This window comes from Cervus canadensis, chromosome 19 (genome assembly GCF_019320065.1).
Source record: "Cervus canadensis isolate Bull #8, Minnesota chromosome 19, ASM1932006v1, whole genome shotgun sequence".
NCBI lineage: Eukaryota > Metazoa > Chordata > Mammalia > Artiodactyla > Cervidae > Cervus > Cervus canadensis.
Window position 1 is genome coordinate 37337771 of NC_057404.1, and position 25281 is coordinate 37363051.

The 25281-nt window shown below is 37.7% G+C and overlaps 1 protein-coding gene across 1 annotated transcript in view; it reads right to left on the reverse strand.

The window, feature by feature from the left end:
- Window positions 1–25281, reverse strand: part of STPG2 (sperm tail PG-rich repeat containing 2) — a 328307-nt gene that overhangs the window by 76312 nt on the left and 226714 nt on the right. The window contains exon 11 of the mRNA XM_043438460.1: window positions 15077–15236. Within this exon, the coding sequence (XP_043294395.1) occupies window positions 15077–15236 (160 nt within the window). The remainder of the gene's footprint in view (window positions 1–15076; window positions 15237–25281) is intronic.

Genomic DNA, 25281 nt, shown 5'->3' on the forward strand with positions numbered 1-25281 from the left:
ACAGAAGCATGGGCCTTGCTCAGTATATCCCTCCCAAAAGGGGTGAGGGAGACTCGGGCACAATCAGAAACTCGTGTGAAAATAGCACCGAATTCCAGTCACAACTGACAGATACACTGAAGTAATATGTTTTGGCTCATCCAGACAGTCCCGTTATGGAGGCGGATCAGGAAGAAAGTGGACCAGGGGCCTCAGTAAGCACGGAGTAAGTTGCTCTAGTATCTAAAAGGAAATCAATGGATTGGCCTCCACAGTTATTAATACTTCGGGTTCCTCAGGTGTAATTAAGATGGGAGCTTGTGTGGGGACCCCCGGGCACCTTCAGTCCTGATTGTCTTGAGAGTCCGACCCCTGAAACCTACGCCTCTGGGGGCAGTCTCTCTTCCAGTGTGGTCCTTTGCAGACATGGAGCCGGGGGCAGCTTAGATGCCTGAGGGCAATCCCGTTTGAGGTGCCCCTCCTTTCCACAGTAATAGCAAGCCTGTGTCTTTTCACCTGGGTCCCTCTGGGCATTTCTCAGGCTGTTTAAGGACAGTTTTCATAGCCATTGAGAGGGCTTCCGCCTTTTCCTTTGTCCTTTTCTGCCTTTCTTTCTTTTCCTCATATTCCCTTCCATAATAGACTGTCTGAACCTATTGAAACAGATTATCTAAAGACTGATTTGGTCCATACACCCATTTTAATAGCTTATGGCGGATATCTGGAGCCGACTGAGTGAGAAATCTATCCCTTAAGATCACTTTTCCCTCTTCACTTTCTGGATCAATTTCAGTGAATCTGCGAAGGGCTTCTCTCAGTCTATCTAGGAATTTACCAGGAGCTTCCTTCTCCTCCTGTTCTATGTCTGCCAATTTGCCATAGTTTAAAGCATGAGCCTGCCTGAGTCCTTCAAGAATACATCTGACAAAATGACTCTGATCCCATCTTTCTTTAACTGTGTTGTAGTCCCAGTCTGGTTCTGCAGCTGGGACCACCTGATTCCCAGTGGGGAGGGTGGTTATCTTGTCCTCCCTCTTCCCTACTGATTCCATACCAAACCATCCATCTCCATAAGCAACCGCTTTTCCCAAAACTTGAGTCTTTGAGTTGGAAGTCAGCATTTGTCCCAAGATATACATCACATCCTTCCAAGTAAGGTCATAAAGCAGAGTAACACCTTTAAAAGCGCTAATATAATTTTCTGGGTCCTCTAAATAGTCTCCCAGATCCTCCTCGATTTTTTGTATTTCTTGATAAGAAAAAGACCAGCCCAGGTTGGATGCATGAGACAAGTGCTCGGGCCTGGTGCACTGGGAAGACCAAGAGGGATCGGGTAGAGAGGGAGGTGGGAGGGGGGATCGGGATGGGGAATACATGTAAATCCATGGCTGATTCATGTCAATGTATGACAAAAACCACTACAATATTGTAAAGTAATTAGCATCCAACTAATAAAAATAAATGAAAAAAAAAGAAAGAAAGAAAGAAAAAGGCTTGTTAACTCTCATAGTCTGATTATTTCTCCCGGTGGGTGCTTCGTGAAGAGGCAACAGCTTGTGTGGCGGTTCCTCAGTCTCCCTGCTCTACGCATATGATCTCAGGGACAGATTGGAGAAACATGCTTTTCTGTATCTGTCTCCTGTCCTCATCTCATCTAGCAAAGTAGGAGGACAGGAGGGAGCTGAAGGTGTCACACCCAAATCTATACCCTTAGGACATAAGTCTGGCATATTTTGCAGAGAGAAAAAGGGCAACACATTCTTCCACCCATTTCCCTTGTTTTCTACAGAACTGGTCTAATTGTAAAACAGTATTATACTTAAGAGATCCTCCAACCGGCCACCGTTCGCCATCCTCCAGTGGATACCGTGGCCATGCAGGATCACATAGGAAGACCAGGAGTGTCTTCTTTAAGCTCTGGGGATCAAATCTATCCCAGTTTTTAAGGATACAGTTCAAAGGAATGAGGCTGGAATTGTTAGCTCTCATCTGTAAGAGAGAAAAATTCGACCAGCGCCATCTTTCTACCGGAGGCGTCCCTCCCTGCTCTAGATGGGGTTGGAGACAGACTTTACACCAAAGCTTGTCCTTCCCTGGTCAGACTTAGTCTGTCCCTTACCGATGCAGGCGACCTACTCGTCCCTCCCTGTCCTACCATCAAGACGGGCGGAGATGCACCAGGGGTAGGCCTGATGGCATCCCTGACTGACGTCCAGCTCCTCACCGTTACAACCTTGCTTGCCTCTGATGCCACCGGGGGTGCAATCAGAGTAGCCTTCCGGAATGCCTCCCAGGCTAAACCGCTGGGGGAAACATTCGTCACCTGAGTGCCTGTGCACAACCCTGAGTATATTCCTGACCACAATAAGACCTATACGAACTTGAAACTGAGATGTTCCTTCCAAGCGTCACCACACCAGTACGAGCCTCCTCTAATCCACTAAGAGCCAGCGTTACCAAAGGAAAAAAAAAAATCCCTTGTAGTTCCAATCTGAGTGACATTTACCTCAGAGACGCTCTTGGAGCTAGAACTCCATCTAGTTTCCAAAATTTCCATGCCAAGTGAGGCTAGGTGCTTCCTGACTACCAATCCAAGTTTGGGAACCTAAGTCATAGTATGCAGTAACAGATCACAAGTCTCTTGAAAGTCTATGATCCGATAGATTAGGTTAGTACTTCTAATTTTTGAGGAGTTATGAAATGGTCAAAGAGACCGAAAAGCTTGACCGAGAAAGGACAGTTTGGTGCACACACTTTGCCCATTTCTGCTCAGTCCAAAGGAGGCATTAGGTGCCTCTTGGCTTTGGCAGGTCGGTATAAACCTCCGACAGGTTTCTGCCATAAGCCATATGAGGTTACCGCGGGACCGCAGAGCAGGGCTCCTCACTTGCTTCGCGCAGGGCATATCATTCATTAACACAAGCACACCGTAGAGTTAGTAAAGTACAGCAGGAAGCATGCTCGCTAGGAGAACAAAGAACTAGAGCTCCAAGCATCCTTACCTTGTCGTGAAGAATCCCAGACAAGCCCCCAAGATGAAAGGTTGTTGCTGGATCATGCAAAGACACCGGGGTTCCTGGCTTCTGGAGGAGAAGAATTCAATCCAGGGCCAGAGACGAGGCTGGATTGCTCAGAGCTTTTGTGTAATAAACTTTTATTAAAGTATAAAGGAGACAGAGAAAGCTTCTGACATAGACATCAGAAGGGGGTAGAAAGAGTACCCCAGGTGAATCCTTTAAAAGTAGAGAGTTTTCTCTACCTAGTGGCAGATGAGGAAGTCAAATATCTGAAGCACAGTAAGATTTTGATATGCCTCTCCTAGCTTAAGGACAGAGGAAGCCATGTGCCTAGGAATGCAGGCAGGTTGCATTCAACCAGAGCTCAGAGTGCCCCCTGGTTGACTGTAGCAAAGAAACAGGGACACCAATCCTAAAACCATGAAGACCTTAATTCAGTCAACAGCTTGAATGAATGTGGGGACAGATACTTCCCTGGAACCTTCAAATAAGAGTCTAGTTTCACCAACACTGATTTTTTAACCTTTTTGAGAGGTTAAGCATATAACCTCAATGAGATGTCCAGACTTCTGACCAACAGCACTGTGGGCTTAATAAAGGGGTTTTGGTTTAAGCCACTGAGTTTGTGGTAATTTGTTATATACAGCAATAAAAAACAAATACACTAGTAATGTATGTTTAGACCCATAAGACATCATAAACAATAATATACCTTAAGAAGACTATTTGTATGTATAACATGAAGACCAAACAAAATTTTCAAAAAACAAAACATGAATTAAAGATATTGGTCACAGTTTGTGAGTTAATCAAAGGTGCTCTTATTTCCCATACATAAGGACTACATTGGTCACATTAAGAATGAGATGAATGCTCATATTAAAGGAATAGGAAGGGGAAAATGAGATACTTGCTTAGGGTCACTTAGCTCATAAATAAGCCCCAATTAGAATGCATTCTGTCAGAATCTAGTTTATTTTTATCTTAGTATATCAAGTTGCTTTCAATAGAATGTGCTCAAGAAAGAACAACAAATACACTGCTTAATTATCACAACATATAAATATTAGCTCTTAGGTACTGCCTGGTACAAATTAGCTGCTCACTACATTTATTGGAAGAATGAATGCATTAATGGAAGAAGGAAAAAAACATATCAAATAATTGGCACCATAAAATGCAAAGTCTGTCCAGTTACAATCTCCATTACTTTTGCTGACATAATTTGCTTTACTTCAATAACTTACAGTATTCTGATAAAATGCAATAACAGAAATACTTTTTATATTTATCTTAAATGTCAAACAATGAATTAGTCTAGCAAACCCCATGTTTAGGTTATTAATTTTGGACTTTCTAAGGTGCATTTTGTTCAATTCCTTTAAAGGTCCAGTCCTTTTTAAAAAAAAAAAAAAACAAAAAAACTTAAAAAAGAGAAATTGTGAATTAACTCAGCTTACAAATATTTGATTACATTGAATTTCTTTTTGCATTTCCAAAGTCACTGTATCCAGCACAGTGGATGGCCAGAGTACAATCTTCCAATATTTGTTGATTTTTCACACAGAGGGGGAAGGAGAGGGTGGGACAGACTGACAGGGTAGCACTGGTGTATACACACGCCCATGCATATGAGAGAGAGCTGGTGGGAAGTGGCTGTGTAACACCGGGAGCTCAGCCTGGGGCTGTGTGAGGACACACAGGGCTGGGACAGAGGAGGCGGGCTCAGGAGGGAGGAGGTGTATGTACACTCACGTTGTCGTACACAGAAGCCAACACAGCACTGTAGAGCAATTATCCCCCAATTAAAGATAAGTTCTAAAAAACCTGATGATAAAAAAGGATAGTTAAGTCAATGAAAATAAAAATAAAAAATAAACTTCAGGTGAGCTGATGATGTCAGTGCTCCGTCCAGATTTCTCAGCTTGTTGTTAGTACATTTTACACATTTCCAACTACTGTGTGCTTTTCCTTACAGCAGCCAGCATCTATGGCTCTTTTTCAGAAGAATGCTGTCAGGAGCCCAGTTTGCCTATAAGCTCAGAAATCCAGATGTACACGGGATTTTATGTGCCCCCAAGGCAGCCCTTAATCAATGGCTGATAGATGTACAAGTATGAAAGTGTCAGTGCATTTGCTTCTGAACAGGACAGCTTTTAGGTATAGCTTGCATTGCAAGTATCCCCTTGGAGTCTCAAATTAGGCATTGCTTTGAAAGTGATTATCGTGATGTCTATCATAATGTAAGAACTTACTGAAGTGAAGTGAAAGTCACTCAGTCATGTCTGACTCTTTGTGACCCAATGGGCTGTAGCCCACCAGGCTCTTCTGTCCATGGAATTTTCCAGGGCAGAATACTGCAGTGGGTGGCCATTTCCTTCCCCAGGGGCTCTTCCCAACTCCGGGATCGAACCCAGGTCTCCCGCATTGCGGCAGATGCTTTACTGTCTGAGCCACCAGGGAAGCCCCCATTCCCTTGGAGATCAGGCTAAACTTAGGCTACCCTCTGTAGGACTTTGCCACAGACTGCATCGCTGCTGGGCTTCCACCCCTTCCGATCCCTGTTTTTCCCAATCTTTTACCAATTTCTCATAGATATCTCCTTAATAAATAATTTGAATTCTTATCTCAGGGTCTGTTTCTGGAGAACCTGACTTAATATTGATATATTAAGTTTCTTGGCATTGCTTCAGTTTGTCTAAAGGCCCAAGGTGGAAGTATGTAGCAAAACAAATAGAATGAATAGGAACACTCTCATTTTGTTAGCTTGAGCGGGGACCTACAAATGTGGGTAAGAATTCCATACTCAAAAAAACATATGGTGAATCCTAAATGAGATAACTGTGACATATTGTGAAATGATAAATCCTAACTCACTTGCATTAAACTTAATCTGGGTGCTTGTTAACAATGTAGATCCTGCTCGACCTTCCCATCCTAATGAAATACTCCCTGAAGGAGAAGGGTGTCTTCAACAACACGTTGACATTTTATCACAGTTTGGTCCCTAAAGCAGTAGTACTGCTTGGACCTAGAGTCTCAAGTTGCTTTTTAAATATTTCTAGAAATGCCTTTATTCCAGATCTTACCTATCTTTCATGAAAATCTCATTTCTAGTTCTTACTCCTCTTGCCATAGGAACTAAAACCTGGTCCAAGAAACATATTGAGAACAGATGCATCACCGTACATTTCATTCTCTTCTGCTTTTCTTCTAATCCTCTTCTCCCCTGAGATTTTCCTTCATCCTTCAGTTATAAATACATTTCCCTTATATACAAAGGAATGCAAAATGTACCAGGAAATGAAGATGATGTCTACACTTAAAACTGTATCAGGGGGCTGCTTATCATCCTCAGAAACTCTGTTTATAAAGTCAAGTTGAATTATTGCCTAGGGACTGACCTACGTCATACTATTAATATAATCTCTATCTTACAGCTGACTCACCTTTATATGTTCTGAAATTATTTGGTCATTTATATATTTCTATACACAGGTATATAAAAACCCCATGGAATGAGAAAGAATTCATGCTAATCAGACTAATAACCAAAGGATTTATACATTTAATGTCAATTTATTAATTAAAACTATACTTAGAAAACAGTAGTTAAAAGCACAGGTCCATGTGCCAATATCTTATATTTGAATGCCTGCTATCTTCAAAATGTGAGAGCTTAGGCAAGTAACATAAGCTAAGATTTGGTTGCTTTTTCTGTAAAGTGTGATGACTATAGGATTGTTGTGAAAATTAAATTAGTTAATATATACAAAGTATTTTGAAAAGTGTCTGTTGACACTATGAAGTGTTGATAAATTACTGTTCTTGCTAAAAGTGATTCCTAGTCAAGACCCATTATTGTCAATGACATTAGTGATAAAAATGGAATTAGACCTATGTTACGTGGGTAAAAATGAAATATTTAATATGATGTCTTTAGGAAAAAATTCCTAAAATTTTGAATACAGATTAGAGATGGTATTATTTACCCTTATCCTCTATAAATTCAAATTTCCTTCATAAATAATTTCATTATAATCACATTATAATTTACATTCTTGTATAATTTACATTCTTGTATACTAGCCGCATGCATGCGCGTTCTCAGCCATGTCTGACTCTTTGCGACCCCATGGACTGTAGCCCACTGGACTCCTCTTCCATGGGATTTTCTAGGCAAGAATACTAGAGTGGGTTGCCATTTCCTATTCCAGGGGATCTTCTCAACCGAAGGGGTAAACCTCCATCTCTTGCATCTCTTGCATTGGCAGGTAGATTGTTTACCACTGCACCACCTGGGAAGCCCTTATACTAGCTGCCTCCTCATAATCTAGAGAATTATTAGACTTGGACACAGTGAAAATGGGTGGGGGGCTTAAAGTTTCTCAAATCCAACTTCCCACTCTCTGCAGAAATACATCCCAAAGCATTCCTGAAAGTTAAGTCATTCAGCTCATGGATAGAGACCTCCTGTAATAAGAAGCCTCCTAACTGTTGAGACAACTTCCATTAGAAGGCAAGCCTGACCACTTAAAGCTGTATTATATTTGCCTAAAATTTTCACACATTTTTGCTAATATTTAATTTGATTAGCTTTCTTCAGATTGGAAGGTCCAATGGCTTCCCTGAGAGCTCAGTTGGTAAAGAATCTGCCTGTGATTCAGGAAACCCCAATTCAATCCCTATGTTTGGAAGATCCCCTGGAGAAAGGAAAGGCTACCCACTCCAGTATTCTGGCCTAGAGAATTTCATGGACAGAAGAGCCTGGTGGGCTACAGTCCATGGGGTCACAAAGAGTTGGATACGACTGAGCAAATTTCACTTCACTCACCGAAGCTAAACATTTTCATGAATTATAACTGAGGATTATATAAATTTATAAAACAGTTGTTTTTTCCTTGAAGTCACCATATCATTTAATAAGCAAAATATTTTGTTGTTACAGATGAAATGTGAACATTTTTTAATACATAGTGCTTTGATCTACTAAAAAAAATATATGCAATTATAAATCCATATGATTTATTATACTTATTTTAGATTCCATGAGAATTTGCCACTATGTACTTCTCAAGCTTGCTATTATATACTGTACATGTTGAATGCTTTGTAGTGTCACGTTCTGTGTTTAGGAAATCTGTAATAAAGAGCTGCTCCACTATTGAAGAGTTACAAGCACTCCATATTTATTGCAGTACTATTCACATTAGTCAAGATATGGATACAACCTTAAGTGCTCATGAAAAGGTAAATGGATATAGACGATGTGGCCCATGCCAAACACACACACAATGGAATAATGTTCAACTACAAGAAAGAAGGAAATCCTGCCACTTGTAATAACAACATGGATGGTCTTCAATGACATTATACTAAGATAAATCAGAGAGAGAAAGAAAAATACCATATGATATCACTTACATGTGGAATCTAAAGTCAAACACCAAAAAAAAAAACCAGTAAAATGGTGGTGACCAGGGACTGGGAATGGGGTAAGAGGAGAGATGTTATTTAAGGGTATACAACTTAAAACTAATAAGTAAGTCATAGAGATTTAATGCATAACATAGTGATTACAGGCAACAATATTATGTCACATCAGCCTATCTCAGCTTTCAAACATGCCTTTCACACTAAACCTGATCATTTCCAGCTTGAGGGATGTAACATTTCCTTTCACATGAACAGTTATAGGCTGTTTTAGGGTTATTAATTGGTCTGATTTCCATATTGTTACATATCAAAGAATAGGGAGACCTGAAAGAGGGAAAGAGGGAACTGCAAGTTGATGGAGCAGTCAGAACACACATGACATTTACCAGTTAAGTTTGCCATCTTATATGGGTGTAGTTCATGATGTCCCCAAGCAATTAAAATAGTAACATCAAAGATCACAGACTACAAGTCACCATAACAAATATAATAATAATTAAAATCTTGAAATATTGTGAGAATTACCAAAACGTGACACAGAGACAGGAAGTGACCAAATGCTGTTGGAAAAATGGTATGGATAGACTTGCTCAATATGGTGGCCACAGGGCATCAGTTTGTTAAGAAAAAAAAGCTGCATCAGTAAAGTGCAATAATGCAAAGTACAAAAAAGGAGTTATACTTGTATTATCTCTCTATATAAAATCTATACATTTTCAGTTATTCTTTACACCTTACCTTCCACCGAAATAAACAAAGTCCATTTTCTGCTTTAAGGCTACCATTCTATTTCAGATTTTGATTCTGATAACCTTTCTGTTCTAAAATATTTTGCATCAATCCTTTTTTCCCCTCCCCCAACATAGTTAATTTCTCCTCAAATGAAGCTTTTCCCATAGTCTTCAAAGATTCTTTAGTATACAAAAAGTGAATGACTCAGAAAATTCATTTTCTGTATACTACATATAGGGTAATTTTACCTTTAAGATACACCTAGTAAATACATTGATCTTTCTCAAATTGTATATAAATAAGAATTTACCTGATATATGAAGGACCCAAAGAAACAAAAATGATTTGAGAGCAAATCGAATAAAGTGAGCTTACTTTCAGTAATAAAATTTTTAATAATGATATAAATTCAGCAAGTCTCCAATATTGAGCTGATCAATTTTTGCCTATACTCAGAATTATACTGCATTTTCACAACCCAAAAGTATTTCTGGAAGCTACAGAAAAACAAGCCAAAAAATTACATGTTTATTGCAATAGCACTCAGCAAGTGGGATGAACTGCATTTTGACAAACTCTATAGTATTTCTGAAGCTATAATATTACAAACCACTGAGATAATAGAATAAATAATTAGTTTTCACACTACACTGATTTTTATATCAAAGGTACCACTTATATTTATTGAAAAAGTGAACAAAAATATCTTCATAGGATATGTTCAATTAACTTCAAAGATGAATTATATTTGTTTCCTAAAATAATTTCCCGTAGGAATGTGATACATAAATCACGCTATTTTCATTGGAAATGATCTATGCTTTCTATACAAAAACAGTCTCAGTATTTGTTATGTTCAGCCTACAAGTGTTATATTTATACTATGTATTGTTTAATCTATTATTAACTTAAATATTGATTTTAATTAAAATTATGCTTTAAATTTCAATTGTTTTATTAAAATTTTTAAATCATTTTTGCTTACTATAAAACAGTGTATGTTCATACAGAGAAAGCAAAAATTGAAAAGCAAAACAAAATACTTCTTGAGCCTAAGGTTGTTTAATCACATATTCTTTTCCAAGTAAGCTCTTCACTGACAACACTTTTTAAACTGATGCAGAATCCACAATGAACTCCCATTCTTCCTTTTTTCTCTTTTTTCTCCACAGCATTTATAACCATCTGGTATTCTTTCTTTTCCTTCCCTCATTTATCAACCTATTGATCTATTGATTCATTTATTTATTAAATGTCTCGATCCTAAAGTTTTGCTCCATGAAACACTGTTTATATCTTGTTCACTGCTCTATCACAAGTCCCTGGAACAGCGCTTAATATGTAAGAGGCTCTCAGTACATAGTTGTTGAATGACTGATCAAATTAATCCTATCTTGTTATCAGGTTTAAACGATATTACCATTTTAAAATTTTTCATAGGACTCTATTCAGCTTATACATCAGAATAACCTATTTTTCTTTCATTTAATATATTTAAAACTTTTCATTTTAAGTATTCTTGGATGAATATACTTGATGTGTAAAACTTTAGGCATATCATCAATTATTTCATAGAGGAATCACAGAAGTAGAACTTTAAGGTTAAATGGGATGTATATTTGAAACATTCTGCCAGCCTGTCCTTTAGAATCACTGATATGAACTTATACCTCCACTGTGATACAAAAGAGTCCCCAATTTTCCATATTCTCAATGTTTTCATTCATTTTCTTTTTAAATTTGTTGAGTATTTTCCTCCTCCAAATGTCCAAAAACAGGTCAAATATGAGAGAAAAAATAATGTTTAATTCTCTTTACACATAACAATTTCACTTTACCTGAAGTGGATTTATCACAAAGTCATTTACATATACCTGAATTAAAACTTGGTGTGTAAGAGTAGATTACTTTATAATGTGATACACCTCATTTAATAACTTCCTCATTAAATGATTCAAATGTGTTTTTATTGGTTACACAACATTTAATGGTATACAGTATACTGACTGCAACTATACTACTTCCCTCTTTAATTTAGACTAATGAAAATGAGTTTTATCCTTCTTAAATAACTTCAAAGAAAAGACTTCATTTGAATAAGACAAAATCACTTCCATAGTGTTAATAAAAGTTCTAAAATAATTTGAAATAAATACACAGCTATAGAATGTTGAGTGATTGAATATTCTATAAGTGTGTGAGTCCCAAGAATACTATTCATATATCAACCAAACTCATATTATGTCATTTATCAATCTCAGTTCTTACCACTTTTACCTACAAGTATCAGACAGTAATAAATTTTTAACTTGCCTATTATTCTATTATAGGTACATATTCTTTAAGTTCTGAAAGGCAAAGCATTCAATTCTTCTTGCCAATGTCATGACTCATGGAAGAAACATGCATATCAGGCTCTATAAATTAACTCAGTCCTACAGTTGCAAATGTATACAAATACACATATATAGTAGCAGAAAATAATTTATCTGGCTCATAAATAATTTCACATAAAACCCAAATGACTCTTATCACCAGTATTAAGGTAAAACAATTACTAAGAGTTAAATGACAAATATTAGGGATTAAAAAAAAAACCCACTCTTTTCCTATTTATAAGAATATATGATAAGAAAAAATATCATTCATAGGATAAACATTGACACAAAACATATAACCAACAGAATTACTATCATTATACCTTTTGATCATGTAACAATGATTTAAAACAAAAACCTAAAGACTTAACATCCCAGTTGTCCCCAACAAAAGTTAAATGGTATTAAGAACTATAAATATAAATGGGCTATTCTCATTATAGAATTAAAAATTGCTTATAATATCAGTGAATAAAAAAATCTAGCCTAAACAAAAATCAACAAAATAAGATGAACATATTCAGAGATCGGATAAAACCACACACCTGACTTATTTTCCTAGATTGGATCAATGTAACAGGAGAAACAGAAGTTAATCTTCAATTACCAAATCAAGGTATAGATATTAATTGAATTGGCCCTGGTCACCTATTAAATATACGTAAGAGACATATTTGGACATATTCTTAACATATTAAGAATAAGTTCAAAAAAATGAACCATTCTATAATATTACAGTATCTACATACATCAGAGGAAATCAAATTTCATAATCATGGCATCAGGTAATAGCTTCAGAAATGAATATATTTTTTCAAATGTGTTGATTATAGAGGTATGTGGGATATCTGCTATCATTATTTGAATTATAGGCTACTTTAAGATGCAGGATGGCAAACTTAATGAAGTATTGGCTTATTGTGACAAATTCTTTTCATTTAGTAAACTAGCTTATCTACAGTTGTATAGTGACGTTGACAGCCTATATGTCTTTGACTTCCAAATAATAACTGTCTTCATAATGAATATATTTCCCTATCCCAAAATCTTTCAGAAGCTATTGCTGGCTTGGCATTAAGAAGAAACATGTTTCATATTACAATAAGATTTTATACTTCTAGGAGATTCAAATGTCCTGAAAATGACTTTGAAGTATAGTTTTATTAATCTTTCATACTCTCATGAGAGTCAAGAGGTGGCAAGTATTATCTCAATTTTGTAAAATAGAAATTAATGAAATAATTAGTGAGTTTACTTGCCTGAGGCTAAATACTGAAGTAATGAAAAGTCAGATTCCAATTCTGGAACATAACTTAAACTCTTACCATGCATTCTATCTATAATACATTTTATGGATATGAGAGTAAAGGAAAAGGAAAAAAATCTTCAGAAAATATGAAAACCAATCTAATCTACTTTAAGGGACTCTGGAATAGATATCTGTTTGTTACTTGACTGATTGTTCTTGGTCTTGGTGACAGTGATAGTACCTGGACTTCAAAGAACTAATTTCCCTAAAACATTTCTGGGTGCCCATATACTGAGTGTGGTTATGGACACAGACCACCTGACCTGCCTCTTGAGAAACCTGTATGCAGGTCAAGAAGCAACAGTTAGACCTGGACATGGAACAACAGACAGGTTCCAAATAGGAAAAGGAGTACATCAAGGCTGTATATTGTCACCCTGCTTATTAACTTATATGCAGAGTACATCATGAGAAACACGGGGCTGGAAAAAGCACAAGCTGGAATCAAGATTGCCGGGAGAAATATTAATAACCTCAGATATGCAGAAGATACCACCCTTATGGCAGAAAGTGAAGAGGAACTAAAAAGCCTCTTGATGAAAGTGAAAGAGGAGAGTGAAAACGTTGGCTTAAAGCTCAACATTCAGAAAACTAAGATCATGGCATCTGGTCCCATCACTTCATGGCAAATAGATGGGGAAACAGTAGAAACAGTGTCAGACTTTACTTTTTTGGGCTCCAGATTCACTGCAGATGGTGATTGCAGCCATGATATTAAAAGATGCTTACTCCGTGGAAGGAAAGTTATGACCAACCTAGATAGCATATTAAAAAGCAGAGACATTACTTTGCCAACAAAGGTCCATCTAGTCAAGGCTATGTTTTTTCCAGTGGTCATGTATGGATATGAGAGTTGGACTGTGAAGAAAGCTGAGTGCCGAAGAATTGATGCTTTTGAACTGTGGTGTTGGAGAAGACTCTTGAGAGTCCCTTGGACTGCAAGGACATCCAACCAGTCCATCCTAAAGGAAATCAGTCCTGAATATTCACTGGAAGGACTGATACTGAAGCTGAAACTCCAGCACTTTGGCCACCTCATGCAAAGAGTTGACTCATTGGAAAAGACCCTGATGCTAGGAGGGATTGGGGGCAGGAGGAAAAGGGGACGACAGAGGATGAGATGCCTGGATGGCATCACCAACTCGATGGACATGAGTTTGGGTAAACTCCAGGAGTTGGTGATGGACAGGGTGGCCTGGCATGCTGCGATTCATGGGGTTGCAGAGTCAGACACGACTGAGCGACTGAACTGAACTGAGCTGATGGACACAGTAAAGGTAACTGAATTCTACTGACACTTCAAACAAAGCTAAAACCTGACAAAATATATAATGGCACAATAACTCGAAAGATGAAAAAGAAACTAAGGAAAGCTAAATTTAGACTTAAAATGGACCTGTAAGTTGGTAATATACCTGACTCTTGAAAGTGAAAAATAAAGCAAGTCTCTATGGATTTCAGGGTTCCTGAAGTACTCTTATTTGCTTGACCCATCATATTCTCCTGCTTTGATTTTTCTTTAAAACCTCTTAATTTTCTCTATTCTATTTCATTTTTTCTTTTCATGGTCTCATAAAGATTCATTACAATAATTTGATTATTTACTGGCAATACATTTGTAAATTACTATTGAAAACTCATGTTCCTATTCTTTATCTAGCACTCTGGTGTGAAATGGACTTACCAATTTTCATTACCAAGAAAAGCTATTTCATTATATTTTAGTACAGAAGTGTGATTACTAGTAGCTGAACTAATTGCAATTTTAAAAATAAAAATTTCTTTTGGTATTTCAAGCCCTGATAAAAATATTTAGCTTTTAAATTGTTGCTTTCTTAATATTTGAGGAAAATTTAAATAATTCCATGAGACTGGCATGATATGTACAAGATACATATCTTGTATATGACTGATTTTCCAAATCAGTAGTTATTTCTGCTCTAATAATGTAGCATATTTAGAGTTTGTTTTTTTCTCTAATAAGAGATGACTTATTAGCTGTAATAAAATTAGTAAAATTGTCTTTGGAAAAATTAAAAGACATAAAATTCCAAACAAACCTTACAGCTGAAAAAAATCTAAAATCTTTCACTAAATAAGCAGATTTAGGTTGTTTAAAAGAGACATGATAAATGTAAATGTATGTTTACAATTATCTATTTTAATAAGGAAAACTTAGATTTTTTTTTTTTCCTCATATCTTTAAAAGGACAATCTTTACTTACCTGGCCCATCATCCACTTTGTCCAGGCACCGAGGTGTTGTGCTAAGAAAGGAGGCATGTTTTATTCTAGCCACAAAAGTACGAGGTGGCATGTATTTATGTTGAATTTGAGACATCTCATAGGATTTTTGAACATCATAGGCACCTGGTGCTGGAACACCCTGAAACAGATTTCAGTGAACTAGCATAAACATATAGGAAATTTCCAGAAAGATATAGCATAGATGTTCACACTAAGAAATGGTATACGTAGAAAAATACAAAACTTTAACTTCATTATTAAAAATAGAAATTTAAAAGAGTATCCCTAAATATGCTCTCCTAAACGAAGTATAAACTGACTTACAAAAAATTAACATGAACAGAATCATGAAGTACAGATTCACATTCTTAAAATTAGTCTTCATAATATAGTTGTTGTTTAGTCGCTAAATCATGTCTGACTCTTTTGCAATCCCATGGACTGTAGACCACCAGGCTCCTCTGTCCATGGGATTTCCCAGGCAAGAATACTGGAGTTGTCATGGCCTTCTCCATAGGATCTTCTCAACCCAGGGATAAAATTCACATCTCCTGCATTGCAGGCGAATTCTTTACCATTGATCCACTGGGAAGCCCTTCATAATATATATCAAACTCTGATTTTCAAATTTCACAATAAAAATCAAATTTTATATAGAAATGAGAGCACTGATTATTTGTTTTCTTAAGTAGCAAAACTATTCCTGCTTTAACGTCCTATGTGAGCATACTTTACTTATCCTACAAATGAGACTGCTTATTTCATTTTAATAGATTTCAATTAGCTTAAAAGGCTTCCCTTTTCATCACTTATGGCTCTTAACATGCTCTACAGTTATATTAACATTTTTAATCAACATAAACCACATGGATATTAATAACTGTAATAATAATTCTAATCTAAACAAAATAAAAATATTATATATTTGGTATACAATTAATGCCTACAAATCATTAGCTAATTACCTGAATGAAAACTTTTAAACCTCATTTTCTTCAAATTATTTTAAAAAATAATGTTTTATATATAAAAAATCTGTTCATCTTTTTTATGTACAAAGACAAAATTTTTTAAGTTTTAATAAATTTTGGGCAGGAAACTTGTCTTGTGACTAAGGGTGGAGGCTCTAGCACTAGACCTCTTTGGTTCCAAATATCTGCTGCTTACTTGCTGTAGGACTATTTAACCTCTGTAAATACAGAGGACTATTTAACCTCTGTAATTCCCAGTGTCTTCATCTGTAAGTGGGAAAACTATAGAATTTATATTTTATGTCACTGAGTTGCTGTGAGGTTTAAATGAGTTAAAACAAATACTTAGATTGGTCCCTGAATCTACAAAACAGTTAGTTAATCTTACTGTTCCCTGGTGGTTCAGATGGTAAAGAATCTGCCAGCAATGCAGGAGACCTGGGTTCAATCCCTGGATAGGGAAGATCTCCTGGAGAAGGGAAAAGCTACCTACTCCAGTACTGTTGCCTGGGGAATTCCGTGGACAGAGGAACGTGGCAGGCTATACAGTCCATGGGATCACAAAGAGTTGGACATGACTGAATATCTAATACACAAACTTACCTTTCTACAAAAGCTAATTTCAATGTAGAAAACAAGACTGAACAATCAAAGTATAGGCAAACAGAAAAGAGATGTTTTAATGTTTCAAATAGGTCAAACACATTTGGATACTGAGAAAGCATACTTTTGAAGTCCATCTAGGAGCTGAACTTTATAAAATGTACTTTCTTTGTTCCTTAAATCCCTATGATCATCACCTTCATGTACAAGACAACAACATGATCTCCCACTTCCAAAGAATCACTAAATAAGGTAAAAGCATGGATCATGACTGGTGGAAGAGATTCTTATATGCAATTCCATATTTCTGGTGTAAATACTATGTCAAACACAAATTCCACAATCTATAAGTCAACTGAGAATGCCAATTACTGTTTCTTTCTTGTCTACACTAGGAGCATATTTAGTAAAAGTAGGCTGAGGATAAATGGTAGTAAAATAGCTCCAAAGATGACTTTTGGATCTTTCAGGACTGCCTCTGTGGTATGTGAAAGGAAAGCATAAGAGAGCACAAAAACACAAAGAAACCATTCATATAAAAAGTACTCAGAGTATTTAGGAAAACTTTACAAAGATCTTGATTATACTACCCATTTTCATTTTCTTATCAAAAGCTGTTCAGTTCAGGTCAGTCACTCAGTCGTGTCAGGTCAGTCACTCAGTCCTGTCCGACTCTTTGCGACCCCATGGACCACAGCATGGCAGGCCTCCCTGTCCATCACCAAACTCCTGGAGTTTACACAAACTCATATCCATTGAGTCAGTGATTCCATCCAACCATCTCATCCTCTGCCATCCCCTTCTCCTCCTGACATCAATGCTTCCCAGCATCAGCGTCTTTTCAAATAAGTCAGTTCTTTGCATCAGGTGGCCAAAGTATTGGGGTTTCAGCTTCAGTATCACTCCTTCCAATGAATATTCAGGACTGATTTCCTTTAGGATGGACTGGTTGGATCTCCTTGCAGTCCAAGGGACCCTCTAGAGTCTTCTCCAACACCTACAGTTCAAAAGCATCAATTCTTCAGCACTCAGCTTTCTTTATAGTCCAACTCTCACATGTATACATGACTACTAGAAAAACCATAGCCTTGGCTAGATGGACCTTTGTTGGCAAAGTAATGTCTCTGCTTTTTAATATGCTATCTAGGTTAGTCACAACTTTCCTTTCAAGGAGTAAGTGTCTTTTAATTTCACGGCTGCAGTCTCCATCTGCAGTGATTTTGGACCTCGAAAAAATAAAGTCAGCCACTGTTTCCCCATCTATTTGCCATGAAGTGATGGGACCGGATGCCATGATCTTAGTTTTCTGAATGTTGAGCTTTAAGCCAACTTTTTCACTCTCCTCTTTCACTCTCATCCAGAGGCTCTTTAGTTCTTCGTTTTCTGCCATAAAGGTGGTGTCATCTGCACATCTGAGGTTATTGATATTTCTCCCGGCATTGTGCTTAATCCAGCCCCGCATTTCTCATGATGTACTCTGCATATAAGTTAAATAAGCAGGGTGACAATATACAGCCTTGACATACTCCTTTTCCTATTTGGAACCAGTCTGTTGTTCAACGTTCAGTTCTAACTGTTGCTTCCTGAGCTGCATACAGATTTCTCAAGGGGCAGATCAGGTGGTCTGGTATTTCCATCTCTTAACACCCTGTCTGGAGTCACCACCTCGTCCTTCTTCTAGTACCTAGACTAAATATGAGTGGTGGGTTTGGCTGATGCCATGTAAAACGTTTTTTCTTCTTTTTTTTAAATGCATTGGAGAAAAGGTAAGTAACTACACAAGTGATCAGTATTCTTTAACGATAGTGTTCAACCTCCAAAACTTTGTCAAACTAGCTACCCTAAATTTGATTAAATTCACTGCCTCCTCTACAAGTGAAAATATACTACTTCATTCATGATCACCTCGTTTTGTATCATTTGCATGTTCCTCTGAAAACGTATTCCCTTAGTCAGTTCAGTCACTCAGTCACGTCAGACTCTATGCAACCCCATGGACTGCAGCAAGCCAGGCATCCCTGTCCATCACCAACTCGCAGAGTTTACTCAAACTCATATTCATTGAGTAGGTGAAGCCATGCAACCATCTCATCCTCTGTCATCCCCTTCTCCTCCTGTCCTCAATCTTTCCTAGCATCAGGGTCTTTTCTATTGAGTCGGTTCTTGACATCAGGTGGCCAAAGTACTGGAGCTTCAGCTTCAGCTTCAGCATCAGTCCTCCCAATGAATATTCAGGACTGATCTCCTTTAGGATGGACAGGTTGGATCTCCTTCCTGTCCAAGGGACTCTCAAGAATCTTCTCCAACACCACAGTTCAAAAGTGCATCAATTCTTTGGTGCTCAGCTTTCTTTATAGTCCAACTCTCACATCCATGTATAACTACTGGAAAAACCATAGCTTTGACTAGATGAACCTTTGCTGGAAATGTGATGTCTCTGCTTTTTAATATGCTATCTAGGTTGGTTATAGCTTTTCTTCCAAGGAGCAAGCATCTTTTAATTTCACGGCTGCAGTCACCATCTGCAGTGATTTTGGAGCCCCAAAATATAAAGTCTTATTCCCTAATTGTGTCCTTTATTGATGTTTCTAGGCTGTTCTTACTCATCTTCAACTCTCATTTAATCTAAGAGATTAATATGTCAGGCAAATTTTCTAGGCATTCATTAATTAATTTCTAGGATTAGTAAGACAAATGTGAAAGCCTGTTTAAGAGCAATAATGGAGAGGGTGAGATGTAGGGAAACAGTAACACGGAAATTTACATTACTATATGCAAAATAGATAGCCAATGAGAATTTGCTGTATGGCTCAGGAAACTCAAACATGGACTCTGCATCAACCTAGACAGGTGGGATGGGGAGGGAGGTTCAAAAGGGAGGGGATATATGTATACCTATGGCTGATTCATGTCGAGGTTTGACAGAAAATAGCAAAATTCTGTAAAGCGATTATCCTTCAGTAAAAAAAAAATATTCATTTTTTAAAAAAAGAGCAACAGCACTACCTATATATTGTATTTTATATACCATTTCAGGGGAAAATAGTATGTATAGATAAAATCATCAAGTTTCTATTGATGATCCCTTATACATCACAGAAAATAGGGAAGGCATTTGATGAATGGATATAATAGACATTTCTCATGTCTTTTTTTACCCAGTATTTGAATCCTGTTCCTGTGTTTGGAATATCCCACATGTTTTGCAGTACAATCTGAATCTCAGCACAAAAGCTAAAACTACTTGATTCCCATCTTCCTAGTCTAATTTTTAAAACCTAGGACATGAGTTTAAGCCATAGGCTCAAATGCCAGCTTTTCAACTGGCAGTTAGTTATTTAAAAAAAAATACAGAACATTAAAAATTCCATTTTAGAGGTTATTTTATTTCTTAGCTTAAAGTGAGTTTAAAAAAACTCTATTCCAGTGAAGGCATTGGCAGTGCTAGCAGTTATGTTCATTTCCCAGAGGCAACAGTGGGAGGACAAGCTGAAAGACACAAATAGAGACTAAGGGAAAATGCTATAAATATCTGATGAAATAAAAGTTATGTTTTAATGCCAATTAAAGTCTAAGGTGTCTTGACTTTTTCATCTGGAAAGCCAGGGTCCTATCTAAAAATGACATAAATTATAATAGAATTAAAATAATTGATGTATGCAAAATTCTTAGAATGTTATCCATTAAGGCATTAAGGAACAAAAACCTCAATTAATTATAGTCAGAAGATCAGAAGAGGGAGCTCTCATACCCTGGGATGATAGTAAAGCCCTACAAGAAGAAATATCCTCTTCTTTCCTGGCAAGAACTCAGCCAATGAAATACCCTGGACTCTGTTTTCTATAGCCCTCCCAACTTCCTTTTCATCTCTGCAAAAGTGTTCTCCTTCCCTAGGCCTGCAGGGACTTGCACATGACTCACCATGGTTACAGGGAGTTCTCAGGTGGTTCAGTGGTAAAGAATCCACTTGAAATGCAGGAGGCACAGGTTTGATCCCTGGATTGGGAAGATCCCCTAGAGGAGGGCATGGCAACCCACTCCAGTATTCTTGCCAGGATAATCCCAGGAAAGAGGGCCTTGGTAGGCTACAGTCCATAGGACCACAAAGAGTCAGACACAACTGAAGTGACTAAGCATGCACACATACGCCATGTTTGCAGACACCAAATTGCCATTCTCTGCTGATCTCAAATAAACACATCTTTGCTAGAGAAACATTCAGCAATCTATTTGTTCAGATCAACATGCTTGATACATAACAAGAACTACTGTTTGTTTTCATTGCCATCATTATTATCAGCATTATTATTTCTATTAGTTGTGGGACTACATGAAACCCTCAGTGATACTTTCGCTTTCTGCAGAGAAATACCAATAGGACATTTAAAAGGAAAATTCCTAGTATTTTAAGCCCCGAACAGCCAACAAAAACAACAAAATTAAAAATCAAAGGCCCTGCATAATTCCCCATGCCCAGAATTCTTAACCACTTAAAATCCTAACTGACCTGAAGCCTCAAAGACCAGTTCACTTCAAAAAATTCAATTTTTCCAATCCTTGTTCCCTGCCATTTTGACATGTGAAATTTCATATACTCTCCAATATTGGTCATATGAAACTGTAGGTATGCTCTGATCTTTAAAAATTCTGATTACCAAATACCAACATTTAAACCTTTGGCCCCGGCAAGAAGTGGAGCATTTAATCCCCAAGCTGACTCCTAAGAAGTAGCATACTGTGAACAAAGACTGAACTTGCGTCAGCCTCAGAATGAATTTTCCTTTTACCAAGCTATGGTTAAAGATTTGAGGATGTCTTTATTTCACATTTCCTTTTTTCAGTGATACTTTTACTGGCTACAGAATTCTTGATTCACTTATTTTTCTCCTGGCATTTAGCATGTCATTTCACTGATTTGGGGGGCTTCCCTGGTGGCTCAGATGGGAAAGAATCTGCCTTCAGTGCAGGAGACACAGGACACACTGGTCCAATCCCTGAATCAGGAAAATCCCCTAGAGAAGGGAATGGCCACCCACTCCAGTATTCTCACCTGGAGAATCCCATGGACAGAGGAGCCTGGCAGGCTACAGTTCATGGGGTCACAAAGAGTTGGACATGACTGAATAGCTAACACTCACTGATTCTGGGCCTCTACTATTTCTGATAAGAGATTCATAATCATATTATTTCCACTGGATGTAGTAAACTATTTTTCACTTTTAATATGTTCTTTTTGTTTTTGGCTTCCACTTATTTGACTATGTATGCCTAAGAGCAGATTCTCTTTATAAATATTTTACTTAGCAGTTCACTGAACTTCCTGGATTTGTATATTCATGTTTTTCATTAATTCTGGAAAAGCTTTCAGCTATCTCTTCTTCAAACTTTTTTTCTGCCCCTTTCTTTCTCAACTCCCCTCCAGAGACTACCATTTCATACATGCTGGAATATGCGACACTGACCCAAAGGTTTCTGAAACTTCTCATTTTGTTCAATTTTTTTCTTCAGATTCAATGATTTCTATTGAGCTATATTTTATTTAGTTCACTGATTTTGTCTTCTGTCATCTCACATCTACTATTAAGTCCCATTGGTCAATTTTCATTTACACTTGTGTCCTTTATAATTCTAGAATTCTTTTTTGGTTCTTTTGCTTGCTTGCATGCTTGTTTCTATTTTTTAACTGATATTCTCTAGTGTCTAACTCAGTATATTTACTTTAATTATCTAAACTGAAGTTCCCTTGACCCCACAAGAGACACCCATACTTGCCGGGGAGTGTCAAGGAGTCTCCAGTGAAGGCGTGGGTCGGTAGTGGCCAGCTGCAGGGTTGGGAGCACCGAGTGTAGCAGTATATGCAAGGGAGCTTTTAAGGAGGACCCATTATCATCATTACCTACACCATAGTTCAGTCCCAGGTAAATAACAGGGAGGGAACACAGCCCCACCCATCATCAGAAAATTGGATTAAAGATTTTCTGAGCATGGCCCTGCCCATCAGAACAAGACCCAGTTTCCCCTCAGTCAGTCTCTCCCATCAGGAAGCTTCCATAAGCCTCATATCCTTCTCCATCAGAGGGCAGACAGAATGAAAACCACAATTACAGAAAACTAATCAATCTGATCACATGGACCATAGTCTTGTCTAACTCAACGAAACTATAAGCCATGCCCTGTAGGGCCACCCAAGATGCCCGGGTCATGATGGAGAGTTCTGACAACATGTGGTCCACTGGAGAAGGGAATGGCAAACCACTTCAGTATTCTTGCCTTGAGAACCCCATGAACACTATGAAGAGGCAAAAAGATAGGACACTGAAAGATGAACTCCCCAGCTCGGTAGGTGCCCAATATGCTACTGGAGATCAGTGGAGAAATAACTCCAGAAAGAATGAAGAGGCAGAGCCAAAGCAAAAACATCACCCAGTTGTGGATGTGACTGGTGATAGAAGCAAAGTCCGATGCTGTAAAAAGCAATAATGAACAGGAACCTGGAATGTTAGGTCCATGAATCATGGCAAATTGGAAGTGGTCAAACAGGAGATGGCAAGACATATCGTCGACATTTGAGGAATCAGTCAACTAAAGTGGACTGGAATGGGTGAATTTAACTCAGATGACCATGATATCTGCTACAGTAGGCAAGAATCCCATAGAAGAAATGGAGTAGCCAACATAGTCAACGAAAGAGCCTGAAATGCAGTAGTTGGAGGCAATCTTAAAAATGACAGAATGATCTCTGTTCATTTCCAAGGCAAATCATTCAATATCACAGTAATCCAAGTCTATGCCCAAACCAGTAATGCTGAAGAAGATAAAGTTGAATGGTTCTATGAAGACCTACAAGACCTTCTAGAACTAACACCCCAAAAAAATGTCCTTTTCATTACAGGGGACTGGAATGCAAAAGTAGGAAGTCAAGAAACACCTGGTGTAACAGGCAAATTTGGCCTTGGAGTACAGAATGAATCAGGGCAAAGGCTAATAGAGTTTTGCCAAGAGAACACACTGGTCATAGTAAACACCCTCTACCAACAAGAAAAGAGAAGACTCTAACATGGACATCACCAGATGGTCAATATCAAAATCAGATTGACTATATTCTTTGCAGTCAAAGATGGAGAAACTCTATACAGTCAGAAAAAACAAGACCAGGAGCTGACTGTGGCTCAAATCATGAACTCCATGCTTATTGCCAAATTCAGACTAATATTGAAGAAAGTAGGGAAAACCACTAGACCATTCAGGTATGACCTAAATCAAAACCCTTATGATTATACAGTGGAAGTAACAAATAAATTCAAGGGATTTTTGATCTGATAGACAGAGTGCCTAAAGAACTATGGATGGAGGTGCGTGACATTGTACAGGAGATGGGGATCAAGACCATCCCCAAGAAAAAGAAATGCAAAAAGCAAAATGGCTGTCTGAGGAGGCTTAACAAATGGAAAGAAGAGAAGTGAAAAGCAAAGGAGAAAAGAAAAGATATACCCATTTGAATGCAGAGTTCCAAAGAATAGGAAGGAGAGATAAGAAACCCTTCCTCAGTGATCAATGAAAAGAAATAGAGGAAAACAATAGAATGGGAAAGACTAGAGATCTCTTCAGGAAAATCAGAGATACCAAGGAAACATTTCATGTAAAGATGGGCACAATAAAGGACAAAAATGGTATGGACCTAACAGAAGCAGAAAATATTAAGAAGACGTGGCAAGAATACACAGAAGAACTATACAAAAAAGATCTTATTGACCCAGAAAGCCATGATGGTGTGATCACTCACCTAGAGCCAGACATCCTGGAATGTGAAATCAAGTGGGCTTTGAAGTATCACTATGAACAAAACTACTGGAGGTGATGGAATTCCAGTTGAGCTATTTCAAATCCTATAAGATGATTCTATGAAAGCACTGCCCTCAACATGCCAGCAAATTTGGAAAACTCAGCAGTGGCCACAGAACTGGAAAAGGTCAGTTTTCATTCCAATCCCAAAGAAAGGCAATGCCAAAGAATGCTCAAACTACAGCACAACTGCACTCATCTCACACACCGGTAAAGTAATGCTCAAAACTCTCCAAGCCAAGCTTCAACAATACATGAACTGTGAACTTCCACATGTTCAAGCTGGTATTAGAAAAGGCAGCAGAACCAGAGATGAAATTGCCAACATCCGTTGGATCACCAAAAAAGCAAGAGGTCCAAAAAAGCATCTACTTCTGCTTTATTGACTATGCGAAAGCCTTTGACTGTGTGGATCACAATAAACTGTGGAAAATTCTGAAAGAGATAGGAATACCTGACCACCTGACCTGCCTCTTGAGAAATGTTTGCAGGTCAGGAAGCAACAGCTAGAACTGGACATGGAACAACAGACTGGTTCCAAATAGGAAAAGGAGTACGTCAAGGCTGTATATTGTCACCCTACTTATTTAACTCATATGCAGAGTACATCATGCAAAATGCTGGGCTTGATGAATCACAAGCTAGAATCAAGATTGCCAGGAGAAATATCAATAACATCAGATATGTAGATGACACCACCCTTATGGCAGAATGTAAAGAAGAACTGAAGAGCCTCTTGATGAAAATGAAACAGGGGAGTGAAAAAGT